The sequence below is a fragment of the Amborella trichopoda genome, chromosome 13, assembly GCF_054954075.1.
Source record: "Amborella trichopoda isolate Santa Cruz 75 chromosome 13, AtrichopodaSantaCruz75HAP2 v2.0, whole genome shotgun sequence".
Taxonomy (NCBI): domain Eukaryota; kingdom Viridiplantae; phylum Streptophyta; class Magnoliopsida; order Amborellales; family Amborellaceae; genus Amborella; species Amborella trichopoda.
In genome coordinates, this window is record NC_142348.1 from 38,197,653 (window position 1) to 38,217,770 (window position 20,118).

A 20,118-nucleotide genomic window follows, 5' to 3' on the forward strand; every position below is an offset into this window, starting at 1 on the left:
TCGATGTATTATCACACACCTTAGTTTATTACCAATGCCATAGTTATAGTACTCCAATTTACTACAATAGCATAATAATATCATAAATTGGCTTACTATGATATTAAACTCTAGTTTTTTAATATCATAATTCTAGTGTATTGATGTACAACACAATTTAACATATTCTAAAGAAAAAAAATCTATAATACTAAGGAGAGGACCAGTAGTTCAGTTAACAATATAGCTCCTCTCCTTGGAGGGATCCTATGAGCTAGTAGACCAAGATCCTATTCAGTGTTTCAAAAAGTGGACAGCCTATCGCTGGGTGGCCGCCTAAGCGCCCAAAAAACACGAAGGTTCTTGGGCGCCTAAGAAACCGCCTTGGTGGCCGCTCAGCGCCTAGACCTGGGCGGCCGCCCAGGTTCAACCCCCCACCCAGAGGCATAAAAAGCTTTCGATGGGGGCAATTTTTGTCCCTTGTTTTTATACCAAGGGGTCAAAAATGGGGGTTTTAGGTTCATTTGAAACTTAAAACTTAGTAGAGCCTATTTTAGAGAGAGAAAGCCCCCAAAAAACTAGTTTTTGATGATTTTTTTAGGATTGAAGTGTTTCTCAAAGTTGTGATAAATTGATCAAAACTTCACCCATTGATGTTAGATTTAATTTTTGATGTTTTATAAATCTATTGAGGGATTTTTTAGAAGATTTTGAGTCCTTAGAAGCATCTTTAACGTGGACGTTTGGAGATTGAGCAATCAAATTAAGTGATTTTTTTTATTGCTTGTATAAGTCGAGGAGGGAGGACGGCCAATATGTCAAGGAGGGTGACGACTTCGATAAATATGATGCAATGTAGCTGACCGTACTTTATCTGATGATGAATGATGAATGTTTGAATAATTATTAAACTTTGAACTTTGATTGAACTATTGAAGATTCTTTTGAGTCTTCAAGTGTTACTTTCATTTTTGTTTTCTTCCTCTTGGTTGTGTCTTGTGGATAGTGGATTTGTAGTTCCACTAGTTTGGTATTATTTGGTAACTTTGGTTGGTTGGTAAATTTTAAGTTTTAATTGGATATGTACCGACTTGTGGTTATGCTTATGGAGTGTGTGTGGTATACTTTGAATTTTGATGTGCCCTAAATACTTAATTCTTGTATTTTATACAATATATAACTGTTAGAATCATTTTTGGATTCAACTGGGCTGCCTAGGTTCTGGGCACCCGTCAAGGCGCTGGGCGGCCTGGGGGGCCTCCTAGCACTTTTTGAAACACTGATCTTATTTTATAGGGAGCGAGATCCCTATTTATCTAAACCCAACTCCCTCTGAGATCCTTTAAGAGGAACCGAAAGGTTGCCACAGCCATGGTATGTGCACACCTTGTGAAAATAGATATATTATTTTCTATCATTGGAAACGAACTGTATATTGGTTAGCAACGGCTATCTTCCTTATGTTCATTGGAAGTACGATGTGTTTTTGATAGTTTGGTTATTCAGGTTTTCAGGCCCATCAAACTTGGACTGTTCTAAGCATGATGTGGTGGCTTTTGAGCTCAATAAAGGAGACATCTTTGGAACTGACCTTTGGTCTCATGGCTATCAAATTGCTGAGCAAGAACTGGTTTTATCTGAAGAAAATGATCCTTGCATATTGCCAGGTGATTCATACGTGGACATTCCTGGAAGTGGCTTTAAGCCCATGATTATTCCTTACTTGCCAAAACTTCTAGAGGTAAACAGCCTTTTTTATCGAGCTTTATCTGGTTATATTTTAGATTCTACCTTAACAACTTACAGCTTGTACTCATGACATCATTGTTCTGTTCTATCCTGTCCTGCAAGTACCCATTCATTTTTTGATACGCTGTCAATGTTTATCTCAGGAAGGCAATTGTTCACTGAGGAGTTTGGCCATTCTTGTACAATCAATAGAGGATATCTTCTCATCCATAAGATTTCTTACTTTATCATTTAAGCTGCATCCTTCTCGCTGGTTTGGGAAGGGCATTCTAAAGGCTAGAAGTCTTATGGAGACAGGTTTTCTTGAAACCCATTGCCTTCAAATGTGGTTTGGTGAAGCTTGCTAGCATTGTTTTCATTTGATTTTTATTATAGATTTCATCTTGCAATTGCAACAGATTTTCTTGTAAGGTGTTGTCTGTAAAGTTACTTGGATATGATGTGATCCATTGTTTTAGGAATTGGGCTTGGGCTTGAGTGGTTGGCAGTTGACATAGCAATACATCTCAAATCTGATTTGCGAAAAGCAAAAAAATGATAGAGTTTCATTGCTTCTCTTTGTTCTTGTACCCTTGTAACTCTTGTTTATTTTGTAATTTGCTGATTAATTCTTGAGATGCTTTTATCTGTGTAAAGTATCTTGTTGCGAAAGACATGGAGAATCAATTTTTAGGCTTGAAACTCGGATAGATTTTGGTGAAGTTTTGGTCATTCTTTGTATTGAGATGAAGTGGCAGTATAATGTAAGTCCTGTTGTCTTTAAATCATGCATCTGTACGGTGTGTGGCTTACTAGTTTTCTGGTGTTTTTGTTGTGAAGTTTTCACATCATGGCTATGAAGGCTTTGAATGGTAATTGTTCCTCTTATATCTTACGGTTAGCTGATGTGATATGTCTTGTAAACAAAGGAACATATATTTGTGTTCCCTCTAAGGTTGAGTTCTTATCATTGTGACGTGGTAACAATTCAAAAGCGAATGTGGAGAAAAGGATGAAAGAATCCTGGAATGTGATTTTCACTAGTTATGTTTAGGCGAAAAGAATGATATGTGGTACATGTATAAGGGTAAACAACATTGCTGATCATTACATAATAGCACATGACTACTTGTCCTAGTGTTCCAAAAAATGCTGGGCGGCGCCTAGGCAGCTTGGAGGGTCTTGGCTGCCTAGGCGGGAGCACCAAACCTAGGCAGCCCAGTTGAAACAAAAGTTGTTTTGGGGTCAGATTTTGTATAAAGTTTTATTAAAGAAATATTGAGACATATTTTAGTCCATAATTCCATGCATTTCGCATTGAGACATATTAAAAAAATACATATTGAGACATATTTTAGTCCATTATCCAAGATAGCAACTTAGCAAGACTGCAAGACATCAATTCATTATCGAGAAAATGAAAGAAAATGAGAAATAACACGTAAGAGTTATCTTTTATCTATATGAGTGTTTTTTGTCAGATAAAAAGGCCTGCATTTGCTGCAGCTTACAGAAACCACCTGGTATTATAATATCCGCTACTCTACTTTGTATTATGAATTCACATTTAATTCAAATGCAGCCTTGAGCCATTCTTGGCTACTTAACTAAATGGGCATCGCTTTACATATCTTTCCTATTATTGGAGCATGTGAATGGTAAATGTTTTTCCTGTGTTGACTACTTAGGCAAACATCGCTCTCTCTCAGAAATACCACATAAATTGTCATAACAAATTCGGCTTTGGTTTATCCATCAAACTGCATCAAGGTTCTACACTTATTCAGGTTGCCTTTTGATTACTGAAACATTATTTCATTTTGAAAAAGTGATAGGTTTAAATCAACTACTATGTAGGCAGGTAGCACATAAAAACACATGGAGGACGTCAGTGTCATTTTTCTTTTCCTTTGCAATAACATATATGGATGAAAATTAGTTTATGAAGCATTTCCTAGTCCACTATGGAAAAACTCCTTGACACTTGCTTTTCAATTGCATTGTTTGTCGTCATTTTCTTTTCTTTGGATGATTCCTAATTATGTATGAGAAAATAGTATAAAATTAAATTGAAAATAATAACTTATTGTGTTCTGACAAATTTCTTTTTGACACTGTTTTCCTATTTATGGACATGCATTTAACTGAACTTGTTGCAATGTTTGATAAAGAAAGGCAGTCTAAAGTCTCGGATTCACCCCAGATGATTTGGTTGGGCTGCTTTTGCAGATTCAGACGGACCTGGTCTTGATACATTACTGATACGGGATGTATACCAGAAGATCTTAGAGCTTTACAGGCCAGAGGTCCATTTATGCGTACTTTGTGTTTTGAGGATGTGCTTAGACTAAATTATTGGCTGAATGAATTTGTTGCAGCTATATATCATGCAATTAATCTGATTTAAGTATTGTGACTTGTGCAGATCCTTAATAAGTTAGTGGGGTCATTAATACGTTGCTTGGAAGGCATAGAGAAGCATAAATATGATGTTTCTGATTCGAGGTGGACACGGGTATGTTCTGCAAGTTGTAATACAATTCTGGAAGTATGTGAGCACATTCTTGAATTGGATTTTTGATGATTAAAGAAGTAGATGTTGGGGAGCTATATAATATTTCTCTCCTTTAATGCAGTTATTCAGTCTCAAATTGTTTATTTGTCCACAAATTTTATTTTCATCTCTCCGTTTAGAATACAGAGACTTCGTTGGAGATTCTAACTAACTTACAAGTTCAGGTTATGTTTTTGTATTTTCTTTTTAGTAATATTTACATGCCATGGTCACCTCTCTCTCTCTCTCTCTCTCTCTCTCTCTCTCTCGCTTTGTTTTCTTTTTTTTTTGTTCATGTGACAAATCTCAAGTGTTCACTGGGTTTGAACATGTGTACATCAACAATTTGATAGAAGAAAGAAAAAATGAATTTCTAGATGTTCCTTTCTGTGTGAGAGAATCAGCTAGCTGATTGGATACCAGCACACATGAAGGAATGTGCTGGAAATTCCCTGTAATCTCTCAAAACTCTCAGCAAATTGTTGAGAAATTTTTTTTTCTTTGGGTAATTCAGTGGGGAAGACGGGCCCCTAGCCATTTTTTGAAGTAGATTAGGAGTTAGCTTTTTGAAGGTGTTAGTGGGGTGATGTTAGTGGTGGGAATGGAAACCACAAGGTGGTGACTAGGATGCGGAGTGCCACCACCACGACCCCAGACCCTTCCCAAAAATTGTTGAGATGCCAAGGGCAAATTGCGGACTTGGATGCCGACTGAATTCTGTTCACAGAATTCCCTTCTATCAACACTGGTCCCAATTCTTTATCGTATTCTCCACCCATTACATAGAGCAAGGGCTTTCGCAGTTGTCGTATGGCAGATACCAGAAGGTCCTAAGTATGAAAGGAGGATCGTACCATTAAATTCTTTGTACACCCCTCCAAACCCTGATGGGTCTGGATTTCCAAGTGAACTGCCTTCAAAATTTGGGTTTAGCAAAGCCTTATTGTGGAGGGTTCCAAACTGATGATGGGTGGCACCAAGGTATGTGTGCTTTGCTTCAAGCACTTTATAACCACTTTATCAGGAAATCAACGACTGAAGGGTTATGAAGTTCTTTCCTAAGTCTGCTTCTTCTTATAATATTTATTTTTTCTATCAAAGACTCCGAACTGGATCTCAAAGGTTCATCAGTTAAGCTCTAGCCATAATTCCCAGAGAATTGCTCAAATGGATGAGCCCGACAACAGATTATCTGAGTGGGGTAGAGAAAAAATAGACCAGTAGATGAAGAGGCTTTCCACTGCATTAGATACACCCAAGATATATCAAATAAGTATATGAAATGCCACCAATGGCTTCTGTACAGCACAAAAAGAAGATGCTTAACAGTTTTGGCCTCAAGCTTACAGTATATGCATCTGTTAATATTCTTTGGTTGATGAATAAGATGGTCAATCATTAATATCTTATCAAGAATCACTAGCCATCCTTTGGGGGAAGGACCTCCACTGGAGGTTGACATCTTGGAAGGGGAGGTTCGTCTCCCTTGGGGAAGGATTGTCCCAAGAAAGCAACCCTTTCTAATGTCCAGGTGTTTCAAATATCCTTACTGATGAGGCCTATCTCTGTGCCAATAGCCTAGAATGCATTACATGGGGCTTTATGTTCCAGGGTTGGAGGGGGGTAAAATTTTCTTCTTGTCAAATGGGATACAATCTATCAACCAAAGACAGAAGGTGTGCTTGGGATAAGACCATAGTTACCGGGAGCGACCAACTAGGGTGGCGCTCCCGCCCCGAAACCCAGCTCTGGCATTCCATAACCGAGATCTCGATTGGAACTCATGTTAAATTTTTCGGGAGCTGGCTCCTATTTATAGGATTCTCGATCCCATGCACAAAGGATTTCGATCCCACTGTTGCACGGAACGCGTTACTTAAAATTGTACTTCTCGTTCTTGAATATGTTAGATCCCTGCTTCTAGAAATTTAGGAGCGCAATCCCTACATTCGCGAAACTTCCTAAAAGAAACTTTTTAAATAAAATTAATTTTTACAATAAAATAATTATATTTTAAGCCAAATTTTCATGCAAGTGGAATTTTGTGATGCGGACTAATAATGCACGGAACACGATCCTTCCTTGAATGGAGCTCTATCCTTTCCAAATAAGAACACGGTCATTCTTAGATGGGGGCGTGATCCTGTTTTTGATGGGAGTGCGATCCTAATGAATATGGGAAAACGATCCCATTTGACATGGAACACGTACTCATTAAATAAGAATCTAGATCCCAATGTATTGGGAACATGCTCCCTGTTCATACAAGATCTCGATCTGCTACTTCTACCCTCGCCGGAACTCGCTCCTCGAGCTTCGGAGCTTTGGGCAGTCGTAGGTCTGATGCTTCCGTTCCTGGTAACTATGGATTAGACTACTTAAAGACATGAATGCAGTTTGCTGGGTAAGTAGTGGTGGAGGTTGGCCACAAGATTATCATCTTTTGAAGGGTGTCATTCAACAAATTTATGGGATGGTTGACTCAGGGTGGTTGCCCAAAGGGGGAGCCAGTGCAAGAGCTCTGGGGAAATGCATTCCCTCGGCGATCCAACCATTACCCACTGGCATTAGGTCCTTGCCGTAAATAGGTGACTGTATATGATTCTGGAAATCAAGCTTTCTAATTGTTAGTGCTACACAATAGTGCCCTCACAGTTTTCCCAAGTATGGAACTTCGTTCCTAACAGTTTTCAACCCTCAGAGGGTACACCCTGAATCCGTCCAGGAATTATTTAAAATATACTTCCATACCCCCTACCATCATGGGGTCCCCGCCTTTGGAAAGCCTCAACTGTGACCCTGGTTTGAATTTTGAAGGGTAAGAATTATATTCTCAATTAGTGATCGACAAATTTCTATCCACATTGAATGGGTATCCACACAAAAGGAGTTCACGTCACTCTCCACCTTGGGTTTCTCGTTGAACTGGGGGGTACCTCAAGATCCGGCCCCATACAACCACCGATATCTGTTAGCTAGATTCTCCCTCATCAAGGCACAACCAAGTTCTATTTTGATGGATGCACTCCTATGGGAATCCATGGAAGGCAGAGTTTGCAAAGTTTCTGGGGATTGTGGAAACTCATTACTGCTGCTCTTTCACAGCCTTATTGACAATGCTACAGCCACGATGGCTGACTCATGTGCACTTCTAATAGGGCTAAAAATGTTCCACCAGCATTCTTGGGGCCTCAATGTGAAAGAAGTGGCTATGTGGAATTCAATCTATTAAATTTAAAAATTTTCTTTCTCTTTTACGCGAAAGTTTTCTTGTTCTTTTATGCAATATACCTGAATTCCACTCGCATGGGTATACAGTTGTAAATCAAAATTAATACCCTATATACAACCTAGGATGTTTACTTTCACTACCAAAACAAATAGAAACTATCCAAGAGCTTTAAACAAGCTTCCAAAATAATTTTTAGTAAAATATATGTTCCTGAAAATTCTTAGAAAAAAAAAAGACATATTGCTGTAAAATAATTCAATCATTTGAGAAGACTTACTAGAAGATGCTTCGAGTTACCCTCACAGGTCTACATACACCCCACACCCAATTCCCTGACCGATAGCTCACTTTTAGTCTTTTTGGGTGTTGCTGAAAATTCTGAGATTGGTAAGTTTTTTTTAGGCAATACCCTTTTCTAGGATTTTAGAGAGCTAAACAATGCTACAAGTGTTTGTAGAAACCCCATAAGAACAATTAGGTTGAATTTGTGAGTTGATCTTTCTCTAGGTTGGTCTTCTCCATTATTTCTTCAAATACAACAACCTCTAACTTTAGGGTTTCATGTGGTGCCACCTTTCTTTTATTTTCTTATTTTCAAAGGCTACACAAGTAAGAGAAGGACAGAGGGTGGCATCACATCTATGGAGAGAGAGAGAGGCTTGTATTGGAGAAAACAATATGGGAGAGAGAAAGGGTGGAATGAGAGAAAAAAAAAGGAGTCTCTTTTTTTTAAGTGCGTGAAAAAATAGAGGAGAGAATTGTGGCATGAAAGAGAGAAAAGAGATCTTAGGGCACAAGAGAGAAATCTTGTTGTAATCAGAGAGAGAGGTTCAAATCTCATGCCCCAATTTGAATAGGATTCTAATTAAGATATGCCTTATCTAATTTCCATATTAACTTTTTAGGATAATTAAGAAATTTTTGGAGTGAGACAGATTTATTCAGAGCCATCCATCCCACAAATCTGCCATTACGATTTTTGGTGGAAAATAAGAACTTTATTTCCTTAAAATTTGATCAATATCCATCTCCTATTTAATTTTAAAATATAACCAATTTTGTCATTATGTAGTTCTCCTATAATCTTTAAGAAATCAATGATAATCTATATTTTGAAACTCCCACTACACTAGAATAGGGAACCAAATCTTATTTAAAATTAAAAGATTTCCTATCTTCAACTACTTTAAATTTAAGCAAACAATTTTTAAAAGAGTGGGACATGCCCCCTTTTTTTGCTAAAAAAATGTGCAGTGTCCCCCTAAGGGGGTTCATGTTTGCTAAAAAATGTGGTGTGTCCCCCTAAGGGGGTTTGCATGGGACCCATGTCAAAAGCAATATGCATACCCACATTGGGATTGGATCCTTGGTCTCACATGTGTCATCTTACCGTTTGGTTTTGGTTTTGCTAGTCCTATCTAGAAGAGGAGAGCACATGAAAAATGTAATTTGCTTGAGCCACTGCTTATTTGTCGGAAGTTTTGGATTTGATACCGATATTTTTTCAACAAATCCAATAAATCATAGTGTGGTGCTTCTTGTTGTTTTCATCCTTAAAAAGAACTACAAGACTATCTGAGCCTTGCCTTCCCTCTCTCCTACTTGCCAATAAGGATACTTCTTTAGATGATCGTTCTTCTCTTCGTGGAAGAAAAACCTTGACTTTGATGTACCAGTTGATGTGGCATAGGAGATGGAGATGGAAAAGACAAGATCAAATGGTGCTATGCTACCTATGGTGGGGTAGCAAAAGGGCCAAAGTTGCTGCGTTTTCATGGCTTTTGCCAAAAGAGCGGCACCCAGTCAGAGCTTGTTAAGTGTGGGAATAGAAATAACATCCAATTGAATTCACGAAAAACTTTTGAAGATAGTGTTCTTACCACAGCGTTCCACGTGTTCACCTCTGTGAGGGCCTCATTCACTCTATGTTCATTCAGTCGGATAGTGCTCCTATTCGTTCAGTCAGATGGTTGCATTCTCTTTTTTTTCCCGAGGGCTTTCTGCTTCAGTCCAACACTCGTGAGTGGTCGCTTCAGAATTAGATCCAGGTTCCTTACTTGAATGATTATCATATATGAAACCTTGATGAGACTTTGAATTTTTTTTTTTAAAATTCCAGAAATATGCTTTTAATGAATATTACCGCAGAAATAATATTTTAAAATTTTGAAAAAATATGTAAAAGTATAAAAACATTTCTAATACCAAAGTAAAATATACTAGGAGTGGACTGGTACTAGTGGATCAAAATTGGCGACAATAAGAGCACTCCACTTGACCCAAGAATTATGACCCACTATTGTTTTTTTTATCCAACCCAACAGAGACCTATGACCCACAGTCTCAAAGTATGGGCTCATGATTGACTTGTCAAAGTTGGATAATAAATTGCAGAACCGTTACTCTGGAATGCGGATCACAGTTCCCCCTTCGAGAGCAAGTCTGACTCTTTCACCACAATGCAAAAGGGGCTCTCTATGCACACGTGTCCCTTTGTAAGGCCGCTTCCATATAATGCGGCTGTCATGTGTACATGCCGTGCGAAAGATTGTTGTAGCTTTGACCCTTGCTCTCACACGCTTACAGTCGCACACAGGGGACTGCACAATTCTCCTGGCCTACAAACATTATCGTTGGGCATCTCTTTGACCTCAGCATTATACTTTATTTTTAATATGAGGGAGGGAGGGAGCTTGTTTGTTGTTTGTTGATGTTTATGATCCATCACATCATATATATATATATATATATACATATATATATATATATATATAGGAGTGGATCCAGTACGTCCGCTAGCTGACCGCTACAGTAAACTCCAATGGCCCAGATTGAATCCACGGCGATTTGACGGTCACGACCTCCTTTTGTGTTTGAATTTTAATTTTAATTTTTTTATAAATCTAAATCACTTGAAATTTTAGGTGTAGGTTCTTTTCATCAAAGCGCACCTAATAAAAATAGAAAAAAATAATCTGCAAAACAAAGACCAAAATACCCCCGAAACTTTACAGGGGTATTTTGATCAATTTTTTATATGTAAAATACTTTTTTTATATTTTTCGAAGATTCACTTATTTTCACACGCTCCAAATTTCAGATCATTCCGATTTGTGGAAAGAAAATTAAAATTCAAACACAACTCGATATCCAGGATCGTCAGATCGGCCCAGATTCAATCTGGGCCGTTGGCGTTTACTGTAGCAGTACGCCGTTGGGCTGACAGAATCTTTTCCCTATATATATATATATATATATATATATATATATATGAAAAAGCTAGCAATAGCTGGGCAGCTATAATGAATAGTAATATAGGTGGAATCCCAATCGTCAAATCTTCATCATGTGGTTCAGAATGCATATCACTATATGAATTTTAATTTTTTTTTTCTAGAAATTGGATCATAATGAAATTTTAGACCTGTGTACTAAAAAATAGGGCGCACAATCAAAAAAATATAAAAAATATTTCTTGAAATATAAAATGATTGAAATACCCCTGAAAAATGACGGGGATAATTTGGTCATTTTAAATTAGTGAAAATATTTTTTTTATATTTTTATATGGTGCACAATAGTGTTAGGTGTATACACCCAAAATTTCATCTTAATCAGATTGATAGAAAAAAAATTAAAATTCATATAGTGATGTGCATTCTGAGCCACATGATGAAGATCTGACGGCTAGGATTCTACCTAAATTACTATTCATTGTAGCTACCAAGTTATTATAAGGTTTACTCTCTCTCTCTCTCTCTCTCTATATATATATATATATATATATATATATATATATATATATATATATATATATAGGTAGGTAGGTAGGTTTCGGAGGGGGGGGGGTTACTAGGCTTATTTGCGAATGTTCATGGTTCACTCGAATCTCTATTTCTTTTTTCTTTTTTTTTTTCTGATGAGTAACATTCATGACCGGAACTCAAGAGCTTTTTCAACTCACAAATCTTTTTGTCTGTTGTTGAATATTATTTGGTTCAATGGTTTCTTTATGAATTGTGTAATGTTTTTAATTGTTATTCATATAGGTTCTGCTGATTGCACTTCAATGCCCTTTGGTTGGGGAGAAGGGGTATGTACTGGTTTCTATTGTCTTTTGTGTTGACAATATTTCTGTAATTTGAATCTATTGGCTCATATATGCATATATATGCAATTCCACAATAGTCATGCCGTACTTGTCTATATGATTGGGAAACTTATGAGGTCTTGAATGGTTTTAATGCCTTTTTTTTTTTTTTTAATTCTTTTTTGTTTTAGGAGAGGGATCTTGCAGTGGGGACTGATTTTGTCTCCTCTATGGGTCCTTCACCCAAAATAAATAAATATATATATATATATATATATATATATATATATATATATATATATATATATATATATATATATATATATATATATATATATATATATATATATATATATATATATATATATATAGGTGGTGGATTTTGTGGAGAGACCATTGCACTAGATTATTGGCCCTTTCCTCAAAAAATTGTAAAAAAAATGACAAAAAAAGAAATCCGGCCCTTGTTAGCCCTTGAGCAAATGAAATAGTTTAAGCTCCACAGCCCAGATTAAAGTCTTTTGAAATCAATGGCCAATGTTGCTGTTGGAATATCTTTTTTTATGATAAAAGTTGGGGGTCTGATGGGCCCCAAATTTGCACACGTTTGTGCTTCAGCTAGATGCTCCAAATAAGTATACAAAAAATGGTTACACACATCATGTTTAACTGAATGTGTATGTCTATGGCTTGTTTATGTTGGGGACAAGCATTGTGTAAAGGCCAGGTCCAGTTGACTCAAACTTCTGCTGTGGCCAAGTCGAGTTTACTAGCTCTGGAATCATTTCAGGAAAAACTTGGCAATTTTGAGGTCTCTGACTTCAGAGTTTTTCCAACATTCGTGTCATTTCTCTGACTTAGTTTATGTTTTTTATGTTTTTAACTTTTCTGACTGGTGACCTGTCATGAGTTGATTTTGATTGTTGGTCCAAATTCTAAGTGAGGAATGCTGGGAAATTTCAATGCCATGGAATAGGAAAGAGGTCCATTGTCTACCTCATGAAATATTTTGAAGATCGTTCTTAATACATTGATACTATGTTAAAATGTCCTAGTAAGACTGTATAAGAAATATTAGAAGAAGCAATGCTATTAGCTATTGGCCTCGTGAAATCAAGCATGCCATAATACTATTAGGTCGTCGTATGCATGTTTTGGTTGCATGAATGATACTTATGGGAAAGCATACCTGAGGATGCACCATTAGCATCGATTTAAATGAGTGGCCCGGGAGAGCGGCATGCAATAGCTGTTGTGATGATGAGGATCAAACTTATTAATGTGGAGGAATTTCATGTGCTTGACTACAACCTCTGGCATTAAACAGAGCTTTGAAGTACTATTAACATGCTCTGGCAATTTGACACTGAGAGGATACCTAGCATCAACCAAATATGTTCACAGTAGGGATGGAGGAACTATTAATTCATGTTTCTTGCTCATGAAGTAATTTTCTCGCTATGTTGCTTCCGTTTCATAAGGTTTAATGTCGTTTCTTTTGACGTTATGATTAGGTTTAATTATGGAGTTCAATGTTGGTTCATTTATACAGGAAGCATTAGATGTTACCATAAACCACTTGATGTTCCCACAGAATAATGCTCTTAGACCATGCTGTAGGATACTACATTTACCTACGCCCACATGGTGTAGGGGCCTGGGATGGGGACTGGAGAGCCTCTTGTTGTCATAGTTACGTAGCATCCCCTGGAATTTCCTGGAAGCACATTGAAGGAGTGGGTGAAGAGATTATTTTTTTCAATAGTTTCAGTTAAGATAAGCATTCATGTTGTGCTTTCATGCTGTGATGATCCTTAAAGATTTTATCATGGCCTTGGCAATGTGTCAATAAACTTCACAGAACTAGATTAAGCTTATAACTGTCAATAATAGTGAAAGGATTTGTATCTGTGTGTACAAGTGGGCCGATACTTCTGATGTTGCTAATAAGCAAGTGGATTGATGAAAGAAGTGGGTATATGGAATTCAAGGGAGTGCTCTTTTTCTTTTTGGAACAGTTTCCATTACTTGGTCTAATTTCAATGGTGCCTAAATTTTTGTTTTTATTTCTTTTTGGGTGCATTTTGATTCTAATGATTCAACCCATATTACCAAATTCTCTCTAGAGACTAGAATCTGGTGATATAGAACTCAGGAAAGATGACTTGACGGGATTTCTGACAGAGCAACGTGAGGACCATTCTCGACTTCATAGAGAAGAAGACAAGATTGATAATTCTCTTTTTTCTACAAAGGGTTCATGTTATCATCAAGCCCTTTGTTCAAAGAGCCTTAGGTTGAAGTCTTCCAAAAAATGGGACATTTTACGGTGTTAAGAATGACAACAAATTTTCCTTGCAAAATAATGATTAGCTGGAAGGATCTTGGTTAGATAGTTAAACATGCACGAAAAGACACTTATCAGGATAATATATGAATATATGAAAAAGAAGGCAATGCCTTTATTTAGATTTCTAAAAATGTGAATATTCAGATCCTTTTTTGTCAAACATACCCTTAGGACGAAAATCTAGGAACCTTATTTTTCAAATTTTTGACCCATATCCACTTCTAGTCGAACTAGGATAAGACCAATCTAAAATAATCTTCTATAACTTCCTTATCTCTCAAGATTGTAGGAATTCAAAAACTAACTCCCACAAAATAAGGACATAATTTTGCTTCTAAAAGATATCCTTAATTAACCAAAATAAAACACTTTTTAAAATTTAAAACAAAACTAAATTTTATGGGGTGGTGTGCCACCTCCATGTGTAAGGTGTGGAGCCCACACCCACCCATGTGGTGTGGCACACACGTGGGGCTGGATCCAAGGGCCACACATGTGCTCCTCCGCACAACCAAAATTTCAGAAATGTTCTTTTTGAGGATTTTACAGCTGAAATTAATTTAAAAAATTATATTTTTTTCAAAAAAATTCATAGAAAATGTTACATTGAAAACAAAATATCTAGAATTGGGCTGGTACCAATGGATCAAGAGAAGTAACTAATACGACACTCCACACAACCCAGTAATCGTGATCCTTGACTATCTTCTCAAACCAACTCAACGAGACCCATAACCCATAGTCTCATGTAGGGGCTCAAGATTGGCTCATAAAAGCTGACTACTAAATAGTAGAACTACAAGTTCTGCCGCTTAAGAGTAAGTAACATGCACATATCACTATATTACAAAGGGGCTCTTTCTAGGCATATATATATGTATCGCTTTCCACGGTTGTTTCCCAGTAATGCGGCTATCATGTGTAAATACTGGAAGCTTGTTGAGGATTTAGCCTGTGCTCTCACATGCCTACATTTGCACACAGGAGACCATGGGGTTTTCCTTGCCCACAAGCCATCATTGGGCATCTTGCCAACCTCAATAGGGGGTGATTCTATGAAAACCCTTTTCAGTAGTTCCATATGACCAGGGGTAAGGGTGTTTGATATGACCAGGGCCATAGATTGCCAAACCTTAGGTTTGTCACCTAATACAGACACTCTCACTAAAGTGTATAATCCACTATGTTTCTTATTCACATACTCTTACGACCTTTATAGGCCACAAAACCGCAATAGTGCCATTTGATGTTTCCTAAATAATTCTAAGGAACTAGAGTAGAAGGTCTGAATTGTAACTGATGTTTGACATATTTGTACTGGTATGTTCTGTAAGGGATGTTGTAATATTCTTATCAGGAACCCTTTGAGGTGAGTCTCAGGGTGGAACTCATACATTGAATGTATCATGTGAATCTAAAATGCATGTACATGCGGGAACTTGAAAATGTAGCTAGATGCTTCCAAGTCTTTTGGTATGCCTATACTTCCCTACTTGTTGATGTATGAATTGATGAACATTGAAGGCTTGTGTGGTAGTATAGAATTCTCAAGTGTAGTGGAAGATTTATACTTGGTGGATCTATGCTCACTGAAAGTTGCTTTAAATGTTCATGTTTTGTGGATGTTTGATCAACCTTCATCCGGTTCCCGTCATATGCCACATCACCATGAAATGACGGAATGCTTACTAAGCATTGAGATTGTAATTTCTACTAGGGCTTCCATTTACACGAATGATTACTTGGGAATATTCCATTTTCAAGTAGCTAGGAGTTTGGTCTTTGGTGCATCTACCAATCCTTGGTTTCAGAAGTTTGATAGCTATGCTGTCATATGTTTTGTGTTGTTGAGGAACATTAAAACCATAGCTATTGGAGCCATTCGGGGATCATTGTCTTTTTGGTTTTTTTTTTTTTTTTTGGTGCTACTTCTAAAATGAGAAAACTATTGATGCTTGATACTTATGTCTGTGTGGCAAGTTTGGTTTGCTTTCTTGAAAATCTTGGAAATGATTAATGGCTAGATTGCCCACCATCTTACATGGAGTATTGCCTAAGCAGCATTATAACGGCTCTCTTGACTTTTTATTGACCTTTTTGTCTTGCACAGATGCCGATTAAAATAGTTAATAATTGTTTGTAAATAATCGTTCTTTTATTACTTTGATGAATTTCATTCATTGCATGGTTTCATTACATGTATTATGTATGTGTTTTCACATGCTTTAGCAGTGCATTTACATGATGTGTTGATGGAGGGCAAAATTATTCTTAATTTTTTTAATTTTGAAGGATGTATATTATAGTTTTAGTTTTAGGGTTTGTTTATATGGTTCGTAACGACAGTTTTACCCCTGTGAATAGTACCCATGAACAATACTTGTGAACAATAATTGTGAATAATAATCATGAGTTAAATAAAAAAATAAGCAAAAACGTGTATGACTTGAATAATCAAATTAAGGCGCACTTCATAAATTCATGCCATCATCTTGACCTTGAGATACATGAACATAAAAAAAAAAGAAAGACTTCAAATCTTGGAAATAGTTTATTTTGTAATGCATTATCTAGAGCGTCGATTTTTTAGATTTTTGAGTGTTCATAGATCTGCTTGATCTACATTATCATTGAAGCATTAAATTTTATAATTAGAGATGAAAATAGATTTTTAGGCCACCATAAAGATTTTCAGTCCTCAAAGGACATCTTTCTACACTATTTGAAGGTGCGCCTTACTTTGATTGTTTAGGGCCTCAGCTTTATACAAACCACACCTAAATTGTAAAAACCCTAGGATCCTTTAAAAATTAAAAAACCCTAGAAATAAGCCCAAAAACTAAAACTATTACAAACATCCTTTGAAATTGAATAAAAATTTAAAATACGAATAATTTTGCCATCAATCATATGTATTTCAAGTACTAATGGTTTGTAATGTTTAAGCATAAAATACTAAAGCTATGACTGAAATAATGGCTAGACTGTTCTTCTCCTTATTGCAGTCCCGGGGATGCACTCTCTACCAAATTATTTACCATTTTTGAACGAATATCGCCTTCTGTACGAAGTGTAAGTTGTGTGCAATATTGTTCTTTGATGTTGTCTAGCATTAGTCTTGATCAACAACAATGTTATACTAGGCCTTGTGATGCTGTTATATAAAAGGGTTAATTTTGCTTAGGCCACCATTAACTATGCCTTGATACCTCTTCACATGATCTTCGTTTTGGAGTAACATTTATTGTGTATATTAGAAATGTTCCTTTGCAATTCCAAGATGATTCTTGATGGAAACTTTTATCTATAGCCTTTTTTCCTCTCCCTTTCCACATACATGCTGATGTGTTTGAGTAACCATTCTTGATAGAATTTTGTACAAGCTTAGTTCGACATAATATGACTACAGTTTCTAAATGTAGATGGCTACACATTGACGCCATACTGGATAAAGATCACTTCGAAGAGTTCCCACATCTCAATTAACTGTTGCTATGACCTATGAAAGTGTGGTTTTGGAGTGGAAAAAAGTGCTCAAGGAGCTAGAAGGATAAGATTCTCTTTGCTTGATTTTGTTTGAAGATTATTGGGCATAGACTTTGATTCTTTATGTCTAACATAATAATGTCTTATGGGCCTGCTATGACACTGAATTATCGTAATTCCAGTGTCACATCACATGGTTTGAGTACACTAGGTACACATTTTTCCTGTGATATGCATGGAATATCATGGTTCTTTTCTCAAATTTTTATTAAAAGTAGTGGGCTGTATTTTTTTTTTCATCCTTAATAGTTGGATTGTCTTTCAGAATGGTGCTTCTCTTGATGCGAGTTAAATATTGGTTTTAGCTGCCACTTGACGTCGTACTCTCCTGGTTCTTCCTTGTTTTGAGGTCTAGACGATTCTTTCGTCCTTACACTGGTTACCTTTTTTCCTTGAAGCAGGATGTATGGTATAACATGCATCTCCCATCTGCTCTTCTTGCCGTAATATTTGAGTTTAAACTTTGCCCCTGTCCTATTTTTTATTGTGGTTGTCCTGCTTGCCGGTCTACACGTTTTGGACCTGGTTTTATACGCGAGTAATCGGACCACAGTGGTGTCATGAACCTTCTGGGTTTGCTCATCAGCCTTTGGGCCTGCAACTGTTGCTATATGATAGCTTGTTTTGCCCTAGATGCAATTGAAGGACAACCTCTATCAATCTAAGGCAGTCATAGTTTGTATTGTCACTCCCATCAAATTGCTGTATGATGGCTTCTTTTTTTCAAATTGCAACTGTATGTCAGTCACTTATCAATACTTCTCATCCTTTTTTTCTTTGTGAATTTGTGTGTTAATTGAATTAAGGAAAAGTGTATCATGTGTCCATGGACGCCTCCCTGGTTTTCCACCTGATTTAGGACTGAAAAGACATTCCAAAACTATTTCCGCCTGGGATCCATGAGTTTGGAGCTCCAAATGATAGATTCATCAAGTTTTGGATTGTGAATCCATCTCCGAGATGGATATTAGAAGGGCCACAAGAGTTTGCGGATGTACCCTAACCTCAGCCTTGATTTTCCAAAAGTACTTGGGGTATGCTCCTCAACTTTTACGTTGACTAGGTGACTTCTCTGACGGACGTTGGCCAGGCTTTATCATCGTGATGCAATGTTAAACAATGACTGATTTCTCACTCTGCATTGCGAGCAAGGTAAGCTTCATGGGGCGAGCAAGGTAAGCTTCATGGGTCAAGCTGTGGTGCTTTAAGAAATGGAAAGTTGGGTAAGTGCAATATATTGTACTCTGGATGCATTATGGCTAGGGGGTTCCCGTTGGGTGTTTCACTTGGCTGTTCAGTTGCACTTTATCATTCATGTAGATTCCATGTCTTTTACCTTGATCCTATATGCACTGATCGGAATTTTGTTCTTAAATAATTCATGTGATTTGCAGTTTTTCATTTCTGATTTATATGCATGGTTTGACTCTGTTTTCGGGTGGAGTATTTTTGGGGCAAGGGAATCAAATGGTAGGGACTCATTATGGATGGATTTTTCTTCAGCTAGTTTGCTTATCACTAATTTACCTGGGGATTTGTTTTCTGTGCCCTTTTCTCTTCTATGGTTGCATTTTTTATTTTTATTTTTCAGTTATCTTTACCATCAAAATAATCTATTATGACTGAGGTATTTTGTGTGATCTATTCTTTTTGACACTTGGTGCAGACAATGGTCCAGTGGTTTAAAACTTACCCAAAAGAAGTTCTTGGAGGACGACTTGTTCGTGGTGTGCAGAAATATATCTCTAGCAGGTAACCTACTGACCTGAGGTACCCTAATATTTGGTAATTTCCTTTATGAGATTGTTATTTTGAATCCTTTTGGGGCATATTGATTTAAGGCGTTGGTTTTTGTTCTCTTGTAGGAAGCATTTGTTGAGTACACAGGGAGGAATGTCAGGGGATGTAGTTGCAGCAGTAAAGGTTGTTCTTTAAATGCAAAATGTATTTTACATTTTTCACTGCTGACCTTGATTTGTTGATTGTTCATGGACAGGTCTTGTCAATATTAAATGAGGCCAATAAAGTGTCACATTTGATTCCATACACAGAGTTTTACAATCTCGCAGTTAGTGATAATAACATGCCAGAGGTATGCCTGTTAATGAGCAGAAAGATTTGAAAGCAACTGAGATTGTCGAGAATCAGTAGACACCTACAAAATGTTCTTGTTGACCTTTAGTTCGAGCTGTTGTAATTGGAGCTCTATACATAATAGCATTGTTTTCTGGATGATTTGTCGTCTCCTGACGTGAGGATTGATGAGAGTCATTGAATGTTGTGTAGATTCAGAGAAAATGTTTTATAGTAGTCTGAGAATTTAGTGAAATATGGATTTCCTGTACTCAAATGGCATATCATAGGTAAGAGACAGTACAGCCAGTGAGCTGAAGTAGAAAAAAAAAGAAAAGAAAAGAAAAAGTGGGTACTAACTTGGGAGTAACTAGTTACAAAGTTCATAAAGAAAATGATGTGCCGTTTGAGGAGAATTTTCTACAAAACTCCCATAAAACTATGCAACCAACTAGGTGTGCCTTTTATTTCTTAAAAACATTTGAAACTTTGAAGGTGATCATTTTCTTTTACCTTGTTGTAACATTGTAAATATCCCTCTAAATTTTGTCAAATTTCCAATATTA

At 36.8% G+C, this 20,118-nt stretch overlaps 1 protein-coding gene across 40 annotated transcripts in view; it reads left to right on the forward strand.

Annotated features, from left to right (window-relative positions):
* Positions 1 to 20,118, forward strand: part of LOC18446390 (uncharacterized) — a 118,966-nt gene that overhangs the window by 38,440 nt on the left and 60,408 nt on the right. For 19 of the 40 annotated variants that reach the window (XR_016047109.1, XR_016047110.1, XR_016047111.1 and 16 more), the window contains 9 exons: positions 1,486 to 1,720; positions 1,872 to 2,025; positions 3,937 to 4,013; positions 4,133 to 4,222; positions 11,543 to 11,586; positions 16,939 to 17,005; positions 19,146 to 19,231; positions 19,345 to 19,402; positions 19,476 to 19,571. Coding sequence is in view for 30 of the 40 variants with exons in the window: in XM_088855223.1 (XP_088711349.1) it covers positions 1,486 to 1,720; positions 1,872 to 2,025; positions 3,937 to 4,013; positions 4,133 to 4,222; positions 11,543 to 11,586; positions 16,939 to 17,005; positions 19,146 to 19,231; positions 19,345 to 19,402; positions 19,476 to 19,571 (907 nt within the window). In the remaining 10 variants the exon portion in view is untranslated. Of the gene's footprint in view, positions 1 to 1,485; positions 1,721 to 1,871; positions 2,026 to 3,936; positions 4,014 to 4,132; positions 4,223 to 11,542; positions 11,587 to 16,938; positions 17,006 to 17,355; positions 19,232 to 19,344; positions 19,403 to 19,475; positions 19,824 to 20,118 lie in introns of those variants that run through there. The other 21 variants (XR_016047112.1, XR_016047113.1, XR_016047114.1 and 18 more) reach the window with 6 other exon arrangements.